This window comes from Hypanus sabinus, chromosome 11 (genome assembly GCF_030144855.1).
Source record: "Hypanus sabinus isolate sHypSab1 chromosome 11, sHypSab1.hap1, whole genome shotgun sequence".
NCBI classification, from domain to species: Eukaryota; Metazoa; Chordata; class Chondrichthyes; order Myliobatiformes; family Dasyatidae; genus Hypanus; species Hypanus sabinus.
In genome coordinates, this window is record NC_082716.1 from 39,510,298 (window position 1) to 39,526,327 (window position 16,030).

At 39.7% G+C, this 16,030-nt stretch overlaps 1 protein-coding gene and 1 pseudogene across 1 annotated transcript in view; both read right to left on the reverse strand.

The window, feature by feature from the left end:
• Window positions 1-2,024: 2,024 nt before the first annotated feature.
• On the reverse strand, window positions 2,025-2,088 carry LOC132402364 (U6 spliceosomal RNA; annotated as a pseudogene).
• A 4,497-nt stretch (window positions 2,089-6,585) lies between these two features.
• Window positions 6,586-16,030, reverse strand: part of plpp3 (phospholipid phosphatase 3) — a 132,147-nt gene continuing 122,702 nt past the window's right edge. The window contains exon 6 of the mRNA XM_059984171.1: window positions 6,586-7,538. Coding sequence (XP_059840154.1) covers window positions 7,419-7,538 — 120 coding nt within the window. The 3' untranslated portion in view covers window positions 6,586-7,418. The remainder of the gene's footprint in view (window positions 7,539-16,030) is intronic.

The window sequence follows — 16,030 nt, forward strand, 5'->3', positions numbered from 1 at the left end:
AGTTTTAGATGAACTGTATGCCGAAAGTAGAAGAAAGTAGAGGTGTTAATATACGTTCTTTGTAATGTTTCTTGTTGTAAACATGTAAACAGTGAGGTCTTGTAGTGCCCATATTTAATCAATGTGGTTATATTAATTGGCAGCATCAAACCAGACAACACTGACCAAGTTATTTGCATCATCGTGACTGAGTTTAAGGAAGCTTGCAGGCCTGACTGATTTTGTCACTTCGCACATCAAACATGGTCATGGATATAGATCATCAACCAATAGTGCAAAACCATAATAAGGAATGAGACGGAAAAGCAGCGGATAAGAATAGGCATGTCAGTAGAAAGCCAGCATGGGCTCAGAAAGGGGAAATCATGTTTTACTAATATCCTGGAGTTCGATGAAGAGGCAACTAAAATTTATGATAACAATAGAGCAGTTGACATTATTTACTTGGATCAAATACGGTTAGGTCTAAACAAAATCCAGATGCAGGCAGATAAATGGCAGATGAAATTTAATGTAATTAAATGTAAAGTGTTATATATAGGAAGTGGAAATATTAGATATACAGTGGCATGCAAAAGTTTGGGCACCCCCGGTCAAAATTTCTGTTACTGTGAATAGTTAAGCGAGTAAAAGATAACCTGATTTCCAAAAGGCATAAAGTTAAAGATGACACATTTCTTTAATATTTTAAGCAAGACTACATTTTTATTTCCATCTTTACTGTTTCAAAATAACAAAAAAGGAAAAGGACCCAAAGCAAAAGTTTGTGTACCTTGCAGTACTTAATAACACTCCCTTTGGCAAGTATCACAGCTTATAAACACTTTCTGTAGCCAGGTAAGAGTCTTTCAGTGCTTGTTTGGGGGATTTTCGCTCATTCTTCCTTGCAAAAGGCTTCTAGTTCTGTGAGATTCCTGGACCAACTTGCATGCACTGCTCTTTTGTGGTCTATCCACAGATTTTCAATTATGTTTACGTTGGGGGACTGTGAGGGCCATGGCAAAATCTTCAGCTTGTGCCTCTTGAGGTAGTCCATTGTGGTTTTGAGGTGTGTTTAGGATCATTATCCTGCTGTAGAAACCATCCTCTTTTCATCTTCAGCTTTTTTACAGACATTGTGATATGTGCTTCCAGAATTTGCTGGTAATTAATTGAATCTGTTCTTCCCTCTACCAGTGAAATGTTCCCCATGCCACTGGCTGCAACATAAGCCGAAAGCATGTTCGATCCAACCCTGTGCTTCACAGTTGGAGAGGTGTTCTTTTCATGAAACTTTGCATCCTTTTTTCTCCAAACATACCTTTGCTCATTGGGGCCAAAAAGTTCTATTTTAACTTCATCAGTCCACAGGACTCATTTCCAAGATGCATCAGGCTTGTTTAGATGTTCCTTTGCAAACTTCTGATGCTGAATTTTATGGTGAGGATGCAGGAAAGGTTTTCTTCTGATGAATCTTCCATGAAGGTCATATTTGTGCAGGTGTTGCTGCACAGTAGAACAGTGCACCACCACTCCAGAGTCTGCTAAATCTTCCTGAAGGTCTTTTGTAGTCAAATGGGGGTTTGATGCACCATCAATAACTCTGAGACGTGGGTTAAGGTAGGCTTTTATTGGCTGGTAGAAAGCACAAGCAGCAAGTGATCATCACACAACATCCTGGAGACTGAGGAAGGGTCTCTCTCTCTCTCTCCGTCTTGTTTTACAGCAGTTGGCATCCAGCTTAATGGTGCATCACCGCCTCCTTCTGTTCCAGAGTATGCGATGGACTCACATTCTAAAGCCCTTCACCCAATCGCACACATACACATACCCTAACCTACACTTTATCTTCCCCATCCTAGTACCCTATTTCTGTTTATCCATCATATCCTATAAAAAAACCCTGTACCCCTTAAGAAAGCTAAAAATACCGACCTGTGTTCTCTCACCTATGCCCAGCAACCCTTTTAATGTGAATTCCTGCACCCCCAATTCCCTTAGAATAATTCTCATCATCTCTCTGTATCCCATACTTCCTGCAACTCAAAAATATGGAATGCTTCACGAATTTGCATGTCATCCTTGCACAGGGGCCATGCTAATCTTCTGAGGAAGGGTTTGTGGCTCCAATCGCCTTTATACTGGGGTCCGTGGGAGGAGCCACGGTCGGTGGGAGGAGCCACAGGAGCAGTCAGCGGGTGGGGGATGTCCAGACAGGTATATGTAGTTCACCACGCGGTTTTGATTTGCCTTTCTAGTGATCGTATGAACAGTTCTCTCAGAAAGTTTTCTTGATCTTCCAGACCTCAATTTGACCTCCACCATTCCTGTTAACTGCCATTTCTTAATTACATTACGAACTGAGGAAATGGCTACCTGAAAATGCTTTGCTATCTTCTTATAGCCTTCTCCTGCTTTGTGGGCACCATTTATTTTAATTTTCAGAGTGCTAGGCAGCTGCTTAGAGGATCCAATTGCTGCTGATTGTTGGGACAAGGTCTGAGGAGTAGGGGTATTTATAAAGCTTTGAAATTTGCATCACCTGGCCTTTCCTAATAATGACTGTGAACAAGCCATAGCCCTAACAAGCTAATTAAGGTCTGAGACCTTAGTAAAAGTAATCTGAGGGCTCAAATCTCTTGGGGTGCCCAAACTTTTCATGGTGCTCCTTTCCTTTTTTTCACTCTAAAACTGTACAAAACAAAAATTATACACTAATCTTGCTTAAAATGTTGAAAAGAATGTTTCATCTTTAATTTTATGACTTCTGGAGATCAGTTCATCTTCTACTCACTTAAATATTCACAGTAACTGAAATTTTGACCAGTGGTGCCCAAACTTTTGCATGCCACTGTAAATATAGAAGGAGGGGTCATGAGTTAGAAAGTGCACTGTATGAGAAGGATTTGGGCATCCTGGTAGACTCATCACTATCAACATCTAGATGATGCACAGAAGCGATTAGGAAGGCTAATAGAATGTTGGGCTACATAATGCGATCAGTGGAGTTCAAGTCGAGAGATGTTCTCCTTAAACTGTATAACATGCTTAAGCAGCATAATGCACTTGTACAATTTTGGTCTTCATATTTCATGAGGGATGTGAAAGCACTGGAGAGAGTCCAGAGAAGGGCAACAAGACTCATTCCAGGTCTGTAGGGTATGAGCCATGAAGAAAGGATGAAAGAATTAAATCTTTTTAGCCTAAGTCGACGTAGAATGAGAGGAGGCATGATAGAAGTCAAAATCATTCAGGATATAAGTAAGGTGGCTGCCAGCAGCTACTTCAAAACTAATCCATCATCAAGGATACAGGGCCATAGGCAAAGACTAGTTAAAGGGAGATTTCAGACTAACATCGGGAAGCATTTCTTTACACAGCCAGTTATGGACATATGGAACAAAGTAGCTAGTTGTGTAGTTGAGAGTAGTACCTTAGAGACTTTCAAATCTGTTCTCACCAGTTACTTCAACACATTGTGAGTACTGGAATTTGGCCTGTGTTGGGCTGAATGGCCATTTCTTGTCAAAAACTTTATGTTCTATTGTCACTAGATGATTAATTTTCTGAAGAAAAATTGCTGAAAAAATCTTATCCCAAATCCTCACGCAATGAATGGGGTAGCAGGATAACTCCCCATTAGTGATTTATGTGGCATACTTGGGAACCAGTGAGAGCTGGACTGGGCAAAGTTTCCAGTATATCAAAACCTGGAATAGTTAAAAGCAATAAAACCTTAAGGAATCTGCTAAAGTAAGATAACCAAGCAATGATTTATTTTTATATAGAAACTTGCTGTTCAAAAATGCCCCGGAACACTTCACTATAGGGACATCAAACAAAGTGGAGGTATTAGGTGGAGGTATTAGGGATGATAAACCAAAGTTTAACCAGAGTAAATAGAGAAGTGGGGAGACTTACAGACAGAAAGTCAGAGGTTAGTTCTTTGCCTGCTGGAGTATTTACCATACACTGGAGATCATTTTTGATCTGCCATTTGGTCCTGCCAATTCACCCACTTCATTTTTAAAACCTATTCTGTATTTAAAATCTATTCAGTGTTTATCAGTAGTCCATACAAGCTCTCATCCAAAATATCTTGTCATATGCTAATCAGAAACAAACTCAATCTAAAACTTACAATAGATTCCTTTGGTACATTTACATTGTGTTGAGTAATTTCAAAACATTAAACTAATTGGAAGGAAAACAAGGGAACCATGAAATACAAGTCTTTGTGTGTTCTTTAAGCCAGATGTGTATGTACCACATGGTAGTGTCAAGACACATGTAATTTACGTATTTATACACCTAATGAATTATTTAAATGATTAAGAACAAGAATGCTTAATCAAAATTACTCTAATATTACTGAAATATTAAATACACAACAATTTACTTACTTTCTAAGCAAGTGAATGATGACTTCAAGAAGGGGAAGAAGGTTGAACATGTGCCACAGGGGGATCAGTGGTGGGAATTCATCAGCTTTAAATACTTGGACACTAACTTATCAATTGACCTGTGCTGAATCCAGTACATACAATACTGTGCAAAAGTCTTAGGTACACATTGTTAGGGCCAAGACTTTTGCACAGTAATGTAGTAATCTTACGTATTGCACTGTTCAGTTGCCACACAAAAAAAATGCATAACATATATCAATGATGATAAACTTGATTCTGATATGGGTCTCTAGTGTGGACTGAGAGTTGGAAGGGGTCAGGGAAAGGAGGATCATGGTTGAGAAAAGGGGAAGGGAGAGGGGAGGGAATGGGAAGCACCAGAGAGACATTCTGTATTGGTCAGTAAACCAATTGTTCGTAATCAAATGATCTTGGCTGGTATCTCAGGACTGGGTGTATCTGCACAAGTTACATGTACAGTACTTTACTTACTGGCATGCAGAGCAAACTATAGGTTGTGTTATACATTTGTCTGCTGTAGCTACAGTTGTAGCTTCGATGGGACTTGGTCATTTGCTTAAAAAGTAACAACATTATCCCTATATCATCTGGATTAAATACTTGCCTATTTTGCCTTTATGTTTCAACTCCTTCCAACAACAGGCCAATTTTCCAAAGGTGCAGAAATCTATGATGTGGATCAACATGGAAAGGAATCTATAGGTAATTACACTGTAGGAGAGGAGAACTGGGCATTAAAATCACATGCCCATGGACGAATGTCAAGATCGTCCGTTTTGATAGCATTAGCAGGAGGAGGGATGTTGGCCAGGAAACACTGGAGTTTTGCTTTCAATTTTTAGTTTTGAACACACTATGGAGTTATTTTAATATGTTGAACTCTGGCTCCAAAAATCCATATTCCTGAAATCAAAGGAACTAAATTTCAGTGGTAGAATACATGTGCCGCATTTAACTGTGCCAATTGGGCTGAATTTTGAGGAAAATTAATGCCCTATGCTCTTCCAATAGTGATGCTATTTGAAAAGCCACTTTGGATAACAGATGCATCTCAGGCCAGAGATCAGGATCCATTCTTGGTGCAGAGTACAGAAAGCAATACTCTCACAACACACGCAAGATGCTGGTGGAACACAGCAGGCCAGGCAGCATCTATAAGGAGAAGCACTGTCGACGTTTCGGGCCGAGACCCTTTGTCAGGACTAACTGAAAGGAAAGATAGTAAGAGATTTGAAAGTAGTGGGGGGAGAGGGGGAAATGCGAAATGATAGAAGACCGGAGGGGGTAAGAGCTGGAAAGGTGATTGGCGAAAATGATACAGAACTGGAAAAGAGAAAGGATCATGGGACGGGAGGCCTCAGGAGAAAGAAAGGGGGACGGGGGGGAAGCACCAGAGGGAGATGGAGAACAGGCAAACAACTAAATATGTCAGGGATGGGGTAAGAAGGGGAGGAGGGGCATTAACGGAAGTTAGAGAAGTCAATGTTCATGCCATCAGGTTGGAGGCTACCCATCTGGTATATAAGGTGTTGTTCCTCCAACCTGAGTTTGGATTCATTTTGGCCATGGATAGACATATCAGAATGGGAATGGGACGTGGAATTAAAATGTGTGGCCACTGGGAGATCCTGCTCTCTCTGGCGGACCGAGCGTAGGTGTTCAGCGAAGTGGTCTCCCAGTCTGCGTCGAGTCTCACCAATATGTAAAAGGCCACACCGGGAGCACCGGACACAGTATACCACACCAGCCGACTCACAGGTGAAGTGTCGCCTCACCTGGAAGGACTGTCTGGGACCCTGAATGGTGGTGAGGGAGGAAGTGTAAGGGCAGGTGTAGCACTTGTTCCGCTCACAAAGATAAGTGCCAGGAGGGAGATCAATGGGAAGGGATGTGGGGGGGACGAGTGGACAAGGGAGTTGCGTAGGGAGCGATCCTTGCAGAAAGCAGAAGGGGGGGAGGGAAAGATGTGCTTGGTGGTGGGATCCTGTTGGATCCCACTACCAATACTCTCCACTGTTTTTCCAAACAAAGGCGAGTCTGACTTAAATAGAGTTTGTTAAATTATTGTCCCACGTATTTGCTTTAAGAAAAGGGTGAATAATTACATCTTAATTATATTTGAATGTAATGTGTGCAGCTGAGAGAAAAATGGAAATCTGAAAACTAAACATTAGCACGCTGTCCATTAGAAGCTTTTATTTCAAAAGCACATAACCAAAACATACAGCTAATTACATCAGAAAAATAGTCAGATGTTAACATTCAAATTCTACAAGAAATAAGTTGAAGCTAAACATTTTTTTACAAAACATAAAAATATAGAGTACTAACAAATGACTTATTGTGATGTTTATTATCGATGCAAGTGGCTCTAGCTGTAGTTTTATCAAACATTATCCCCACCTCAAAAAAGCTTATAATACTTTAGTTGACTACATACAAAATATGTTTTTTTAAAAATCAATGCTATTTTTTAAGCAGCACTTTGTAAATAACACAGGTCAAGACACATAAACAGTTTTAATTGCAGTGGATAAAATATCTAAAAAAGATTGATTCAGAAATAATATTTTACATAGTTATCTTGTTTTAGTTTTTTTATATATTTATATATAAAATATGTAAGTTTGCTGCAGTGGTCCTTGTCACATAAAATGAGATGGCCACTGTTATGTTTTTGCATATGATGTTTATTATAAAGTTTCTTTTCCTTTTGTTGAACAAATGCATTCATTCATTCATTCATGGCCAACTTTGACCAGTTCAAACAAATTCACAAGCTTTAAGTTTTCATGCCTTCTCTGTGGTTTTTGTGGTTTGATTAAAATGCTGCTATGGTACACGTTCCCACAAGATTGTGGATAGAATGTCTTTCCCCCTACATTCTACTGTCAGATGAGATTAGAGAGCAGCATACATGCTGTTCAGCAGTCACTATTTTCTCACCAGCACCAGCTTCAGTCCATTTTGATTTGTTGCTGTTAGAACACATTTCCCATATTGCAAAGGTGATTAGCACATCCCGTGATGGTTGTTCCTGTCAATGATGTCCACAGGAGTAATTATCTCTCTTCGCACAGGTGGAGGGGGTACTTTCATCTTGGGTTTAAAAAGATTGGACACGTAGAAGGCCTACGAGTAAAGTATGTTATAGATTAGAGATGGTGTGTAAAAACATTATTCTGTGTCAATCATAAGAGGTTCTATCACAATTCAAACCTAAAGAGTTTAAACAGCATTATACATAACAACATTTTTTTCTTTGCATTCAGTATATATGATTTTTTTCAGTATGAAAATGACAAGCTGATAGGGGAGCTGTCATGAATAGATTGAAATATGAGGAAGAGAGGGTTAGTTGCATTGACAATTAAGTGAATGTGTCATCTCTGGTTCATCAGACTCCTTCCTGTTGGGTATCTCAGTTAACTCATCAACAAAGAATTTCTATCTTCGTCAGACCCCAAACAAAGTATTTATTTGAAATTTTGCTGTTACAAAGAAAAAAAGTAAAATTTTGCATCACAATGATTTAATTTATGAATGAAGTTAATTCTATTCTGAGATTGCATTACTTGGTGACTATTTTCAGCTCTGTATTTCCTTAAAGGCATACTCTATAAGAGCAATTTCTGTTGAGTGTACATAATATTATAAAAGCATAGTGGACCAATGATGCTATCAAGAGCTCCATTCCCATTGCTGCACATGAAATTAAATACCTCATCCCCCTATTGTCAACTGGCAAACACTGTACTCAACAGACTAAAAGTTCTACATATAGTCACTGTCTTTCACGGTAAATATATGATGCCTTCTGGATAGTAACTTCCCCATACACATCAAGAACTATGGGTGACATGGTTGCGTTATGGCAGCATGATGCTTTACGGTACCAGTGATCAGAAGTTTGGGTTTCAATTCCCGTTGCTGTCTGTAAAGAGTTTGTACTTTCTCCCTGTAACAGAGGTTACAGGGATAAACCTGCGACTGTAATGAAACCCAATTTCCCTTGGGATCAATAAAGTATGTCTGTCTGTCTATGACCGTGAGTTAATGAGTTGTGGGCATGCTATGTTGGCACTGGAAACATGGCGACACTTGCACGCTGTACCCAGCGCATCCTCAGACCGTGTTAATGCCAATGACGTATTTCACTGTATACATGAAACAAATGAAGCTCATCTTTAAGATGCAATTCCATTCCGCATATAGCATTGGAAGTATAAAATCTCACCTATGTCTGGGAACTAGACATCTACATACCTTGGTGTAAGTTAGATATAATATACTGTAGTTAACCTCAATATTTCAGCAAAAAGTCTTTTTTTTTTTGGATATCACTATGCAATTTCCTTAGTTATTGCAGTGTGGTTGTAGGATTGAGCTTTGCACAAATCGACCACTACAGTTCCCACTTTACTACTGATGATGCATTTCAAATATACATAAAAGATTGTAAAAAAAAACACTAGCTATCACAAGGTCACAAATGGTGCTACACCTTTCTACATCTTTTTCCACTACACATACAGCACTGGTGGAAAGCAATTTAAGAGAGAAAGGTATATGGTAAAATGTCTACACATTTGTTTCATTGCAGATACACACACACACACACACACACACACACACACACACACACACACACACACACACACACAAAAGGAATCCTTCAGAGACCATTAGCTGGAGGTCCAGATTGAATCTATTTTCCCATTTCCCACCACACCAAAAGCAGTTTGAGCCATGAAGGCACAGCTGCCAAAGACAGTCAATGAGCGGATGCAATATTAAACTCGCTTCCTGGCTGCCCAATTACATCATCTGGGTACTACAGCACCCTTTAATCTCTGGAGGCAACTAGGGAACAGGAAATTTTGAAGGGCATTGGTCTGACAGGAAATTTTAATGGCTTCAAAGCAAAACTTTACATACAAAGCAAAATTATTTTCCAAGAAGGCTGTAATTGTTATGCATTTACTGTATATTATAGGTGTTGTAGCTAATGACCTTTTCCACCAGTAAAGTGTTAGGAATATTAAATTTCTCATTCCTTAACAAAAGCTCCAAAAATTTTGAAGTCTGCATCGTGGGTGAACCCACTTCTTGGCATTAAGACAGATAGAAACAAATTTACAAAATTTGTAAATGAGGAGGTTATATATCCATTTTGTATTTGATTGGATGCATTAGAATACTTCTACAAATGTACCAGGGACAGCATTCTAACTGGCTGCATCACCATCTTATGGGGGGGGGGGGGGGGGGAGGCTACTGCACAAGATTGAAGTAAGTTGCAGAAACTTGTAAAATGAGTCAGCTGCATCATGGATACTAGCCTCCATAGCATCCAAGACATCATCAAGGAGTGGTGCCTTAAGGAAGACGATGGTCATCATTAAGGATAACCATCACCCAGGCCATGCTCTTCTCTCATTGTTACCATCGGGAAGGACGTACAGATGCCTGAAAGCACACATTCAGTGATTCAGGAACAGCTTCTTCCCCTTGGCCATCTGATTTCTAAATGGACATTGAACCCATGAACACTACCTCACTAATTCTTCATTTGTTTTTTTGCATTACTTATTTTAACAACTATTTAACAGACATATATATACACTTAATGTCATTCAGTTTTTTCCACTATATTTATTTATTCAGTATTTCATTGTACTGCTGCCTTAAATTTAACAGATTTCACAGCATAAGCCGGTGATATTAAACCTGATTCTGATTCTGCCTGTTATAAACAATGTAGATTACACTGAGATTTTGGCCCAGGGAAGAGAATGAAAATCAGTTACAAAATGATGTCCACACGCTCACTATCACAAAGCCCGTATGCTTCAGCCTGATCTGTTCTTTTCTAACTGAGAAGTCTGTGGCTTCAGGATCTATCCAGTGCTCTAACCTATTCATTTTTCAAGAGGTGGACATGGCTGGAAAATAAAACAGTATTTAGTGACTACCTCTACCCACCCTTGAAAAGATGAGATGTTCGGCCACTCCTCCAACTGTAACAATCCTTCCTGTGATGGCAGTCCCACAGTGTTGTTGAGTGACAAAGTTTATGGTAGTGACTCCTTGAAAACAAAGGTATGGCAATATACTTCTAAAGTCAGAACATGGAGTGGAGCTGTCAGATAATGGCGCTTCCATGCTCCTGCTGTCTGTATGCTTTGTTGCAGTGGAGGATGCGAGTTTGGGAGGTATTAGTGAAGCTAGCATGTAATTCCTGAGCATTTTAAAGATGCAACACACTGCAGTCATGTTGCATCTGCACAGAAGGGAATGAATGTTCAGGGTGGTGGTTAGACTGTCATTCAACTCAGCTGCTTTGTACTGAATCATGTTAACATACATAAATGTTCTTGATGTATTTTTCCAAACAAGTGGAGAGAAGTCCATCATACACTTGATCTGGGCTTCACAGAAGCTGTGAAAACTGTGAGGAATCTTGATATTAATTATTCACCCAAAGATACACTGCCTTTGATTTGCTCCTTTAGCAGAAGACTTTATGTGCTGGATCCAGTTAACTTTCAAATAATACTGTGCAATGTCCAGTGAGCATCCCCATTTCAGACCTATTGATTTATCAAAACAACTGCAGATGATTAGAATGCTGTCCTAAGAAACCTCGGTAAAGTTCTGGGACCAGAACCAGGCCTGTAACAACTATATCACCTTTTTGTATGTGAAGCATAACTCTACTCAGAGAACGAGTTTCCCATTGACAAGTTTTGGCAGGACTTTGATGGAAGACTCTCTCAAATGTGACCTTGCTGTTAAGGCCATCACTGCTGACAGGAGAATGCACAATGAGGCATGGTGCTGAGTGCTGAATTAAATGAGTGATATGTTGTCAATATGAGCTGTTTCAGATGAGACCTTACATCCTGACTTCACTCTTCAATAAAAGATCTCTAGCGTTATCAGTATATGATAATGACCCTCAACATGTGTTAACAAAACTAGTTAAATACTCATTTATCTCTTTCCGTTTTCTGGGCCTCAGCATTTGTCCATATAACCCCAGTAAAACAGATTGCAAAGCAATTGATTAGCTGTCATGTGCTCCATGAGATTTTATGATATCAAGTACAACAATGCACATTCTTTCTTGCTGGCCGAAATAACTACCACGTTTAATGAATGATCAACCCTGTATCAGCAATGCATTTTGGAATATGCAAAGAAACAACAGCTTGTGACTAACAAGTCAATTCTGTTGTCCAGCACCAAAATCTGCTTTCTGATGTTATTATTACCATGCATTCATACAATATCCTGTTGAAAGCACATCTCTGTTCTTTCTATTACAGACAATGCCGTGCCTTTAAATGGACTTAGACTATTTTAAGCACATTCAACTTCCTTTACAAAACAATCTGTACTAAAATATAAACTCAAGGGGATATGGAGGAAAATGAAGTTTCTCAGACTACACAATTCAATTGCAATGAATTGTCCAAAGTCATCCTTTGTCTTTTAGCCTGTATATGTTCTGAATCTGTTATCATGAAATGGATTCACAATTTCAGAGGAGCATGTATTTTATAACTGTCATCAGGTTTATTGGCACTCAACAGAACTCTAGGATATAGGTTTCTTACACTTCCCACAACATTTCTGGGAAAAAAAATCCCACATACTATACAAGGACGAGGAGATTGTATGAGTATGTACATATGTGTCCGTGCATGAGTGTTTACTCGTAATATTGAAAAAGTGGTATTTAACTAATAGTTATGGAACTCTTTTATACAAAAAAGTATAAAACAGAAAAGCACTAGGCATTCAAAATGAATCCCATTGTAATCTATCAAATGGATTTTGCATAAGAAGTTAACTAACCCTGAACTCCCCCATCAGTAAAGTCGCAGTTGCTGTTTACCCCCCATCACGGCCTTGCCGCAAACATAAAAAGAGCTGAATATCAGCAGTGATAATGAATGGCCTTTACAACGAGGCTGCATTTGGCTTTTCAAGCACCACGTATAGTAGTCAGCTGTGCTTGCTTATGTGCAGTATACTGTTAACCCTTAGTCTGCGCTCTACTATGCAGAAAGAAATAGTGAAATGAAACATGACATAGAAAGGACAGGGGGTCAGTCAGTAGTCACCTTCTACATGACACACACCACAAATCAGATGCAAGTTATCATGCCCTTAAAGTTTCACCTTATAATGTTCACACAGAAGTGTCGTGAATCCATGTCTTCCCTCTAACAAGGGACTTAGTACAAGTGACATGGTTCGGAAAATCATGGACCAGCTGTTAATAAACAGGATACTGTGTCAAAGTGAGGACAATCTACCATACAATCCACAAAGACTTGGTTCAGTCTTGGCTTTGCCAGTGGCATCAAGGTCATTACATCATTTGTTAAAAGCAAGCATAATACTTGCATTCACAAATACATATTGAATGCCTTGTATATTCAATACCTCAGAAACATAATGTGCACTTAAAAATTCAATTTGTTTTTACATTTTACAAATGTAGAGCTCCAATGAAATTGGAGCTCTGTTCAGTAGACTGGACTATTGAAGAATCGGTCTAGTTGTGCAATTCAATAGAAAAGCATGAAACAAACTCTTAGAGTCATAGAACACTACAGCACAGAAACAGGCCCTTTGCCCCATCTAGTCCATGCTGACCCATTAATCTGCCTAGTCCCATCAACCTGCAACTAGATCATAGCCCTCCATACCCCTCCCATCCATGTACCTATCCAAATTTCTCTTACCTGTTAAAATTGAACCCACATCCACCATTTGCACTGTCAGCTCATTCCACACTCTCACCACCCGAGTGAAGGTCCCCGTCGTGTTCTCCTTAAGTTTCCCACCTTTCATCCCTAATCCGTGACCTCTAGTTCTAGTCTCACCCAACCTCAGTGGAAAAAGCCTGCTTGCATTTACCATATCTATACCCTCAATTTTGTATACCTGTACCAAATCTCCCCTCAATCTTCTAAATTCTCAGGAATAAATCCCTAACCTATTCCACCTTTCCTTATAACTCAGGTCCACAAGTCCTGGCACACCCTTGTAAGTTTTCTCTGCATTCTTTAAATCTTATTTACATCTTTCCTGTAGCTAGGTGACCAAAACTGCACATAATACTCCAAATTAGGCCTCTTATAAAATTCCAACAAAACATCCCAACTCCTGTACTCAATGCATTGACTAATAAAGTTAATTTGCCAAAAGCTTTCTTTAACAACATTATCTACCTGTGATGCCACTTTCAAGGATCTGTATTCCCATGTTGACTAAACCTAATCAGTACCTGTCTATCCAAAAACTTAAATATCTTGTCCCTTAGAACACCTTCCAATGACTCTCTCACTACTCATATCAGACCCACCAGCCTATCATTTCCTGGCTTATTCTTACAGTCTTTCTTAAACAACGGAACAAATTTAGCAATCCTCCAGTCCTCTGAAACCCCACCCATGGCTGAGAATGTTTTAAATATCTCTGCTAGGGCTCCTGCAATTTCTGCACTTGCCTCCCACAGAGTCCAAGGGAATACCTTGTCAGACCCTGGGGACTTATTCACTCTAATTTGCCAAAAGACAGCAAACACCTCCGCTTCTGTAATCTGTATAGGATCCATGACCTCGCTGCTGCATTGCCTCCCAAGGTGCAAAAAATACATTTAAAAATCCCCCAACTCTTTTGGCTCTGCACATAGATTACCACTCTGATCTTCCAGAGGACCAATTTTTGGCCCTTGCTATCATCTTGCTTTTAATATATCTGTAGAAGCCTCTCACCCATTCTTCACTCAGAGGGTTGTGAGAGTATGGAATGAGCTGCCTGCACAATGGTGCATGTGAGCTCAATTTCAACATTTTAAGTGAAGCTTGGATGGGTACAGGGATGGTAGGGGTATGGAGTGCTATGGTCCTGGTGTAGGTCAATGGGAATAGGCAGTTTAAATGGTTTTTGGCATGAACTAGGTGGGCCGAAGGGTATGTATCTGCACTGTATTTCTCTATGACTCTATGACACTAAGCCCTTAGGATTCTCCTTCACTTTGTCTACTAGAACAACCTCATACCTTCTTTTAGCCCTCCTGATTTCCTTCTTAAAAGTATTCTCTTGCATTTCTTATACTCCTCAAGTACCTCATTTGTTCCTACCTGCCTACGCTCATTATGCATCTCCTTCTTATTCTTAACCAAGGCCTCAATTACACTCGAAAACCAAGGTTCCCTAAACCTGTTATCATTGCCCTTTATTCTGACAGGAATGTACAAATTCTGTACTCTCAAAATTTCACTTGTGAAGGCTTCCCACATACTAAGTACACTTTTACCAAAAACATTATGATCACGAGATGCAAGGTGTATCCCTGCACAAACTTCTGTCACCTGCTCTGTCTCATTCCCTAACAGGAGAACTAGTATTACACTCTCTCTCATTGAGGCATCTATGTACTGATCAAGTAAACTTCCCTGAACACGTTTGACAAGCTCTTTCCCATCCAGCCCTTTTACAGACTGGGACTCCCGTATAATATGAAGTTAAAATCACTTATTATCACAACCTTATGTTTCTTGCAACAATCTGCAATCTCTCTATAAATTTATTCCTCTAAATCCCATGGACTGTTAGGTAGTCTATAATATAATCCCATTAACACGGTTATACCTTTGTTATTCCTCAGTACTGCCCATAAAGCATCACTAGACAAGCTCTCCAGTCTGTCCTGACTGAACACTACCCTGACATTTTCCGATGAGTAACGGCATCCTTCCCCACTTAATGCCTCCCACTCTATCACATCTAAAACAATGGAACCCTGGAATACTGAGCTGCCGGTCCTGCCCCTCCTGCAACCAAGTCACACTAATGGTCACAATGTCGTAATTCCACAGGCTGATCTATGCCCCAAGCTGTTCGTCTTTTGTTCAATACTCCTTGTATTGAAATACACGCAGCTCAGAAGATTAGTCCCACCACACTCAACCTTTTGATTCCTGACTTTGCATGTAGGCTTAATAACATCTTTCCCCACAACCACTCCACTGTCTGTTCAGGCTCTCTGGTTCCCAACCCCCTTCAACTCTAGTTTAACTCCCTTCCCATACAGTGCAGTACTAGCAAACCTTCCCGCTAGGGTATTTATCCCCTTCCAGTACAGCTGCAAACCTTTTTAAACAAGCAATTTGTCCTACAAACAGAAAATGCATGTACAATAATTTCAGACCAAAACTTAATTTGCTATTTTCTATTCTATTACAGTAGTGTCTTTAAAATGAAAGGCAAAAGCTCATTACGTACAGTTATGAGTAATGGGGCTTCCTTCCAATATCTGGGTGGTAGAAATGCGTGAGTCAGCCTTTACAACCCCAGCTCCAACAGAACAATGCTATGTCGTGTAACAGATATAGACATGAGGATAAAGGTCACAGCTTACTACTGCATTATTAAGCAGCCACAATGTGTTCAGGAAAAATACACCATTTAATCAGGATCTAATGAGCTATGAGTGAAAACATTCTGAATCCACTAAGCCTCTGTTAGTAATCAGAGAATTTATTCGAAAGAAAAAATGAATTCTGGTTAAAAGTAAGTCACAAGGACAATATGCTCAGAAA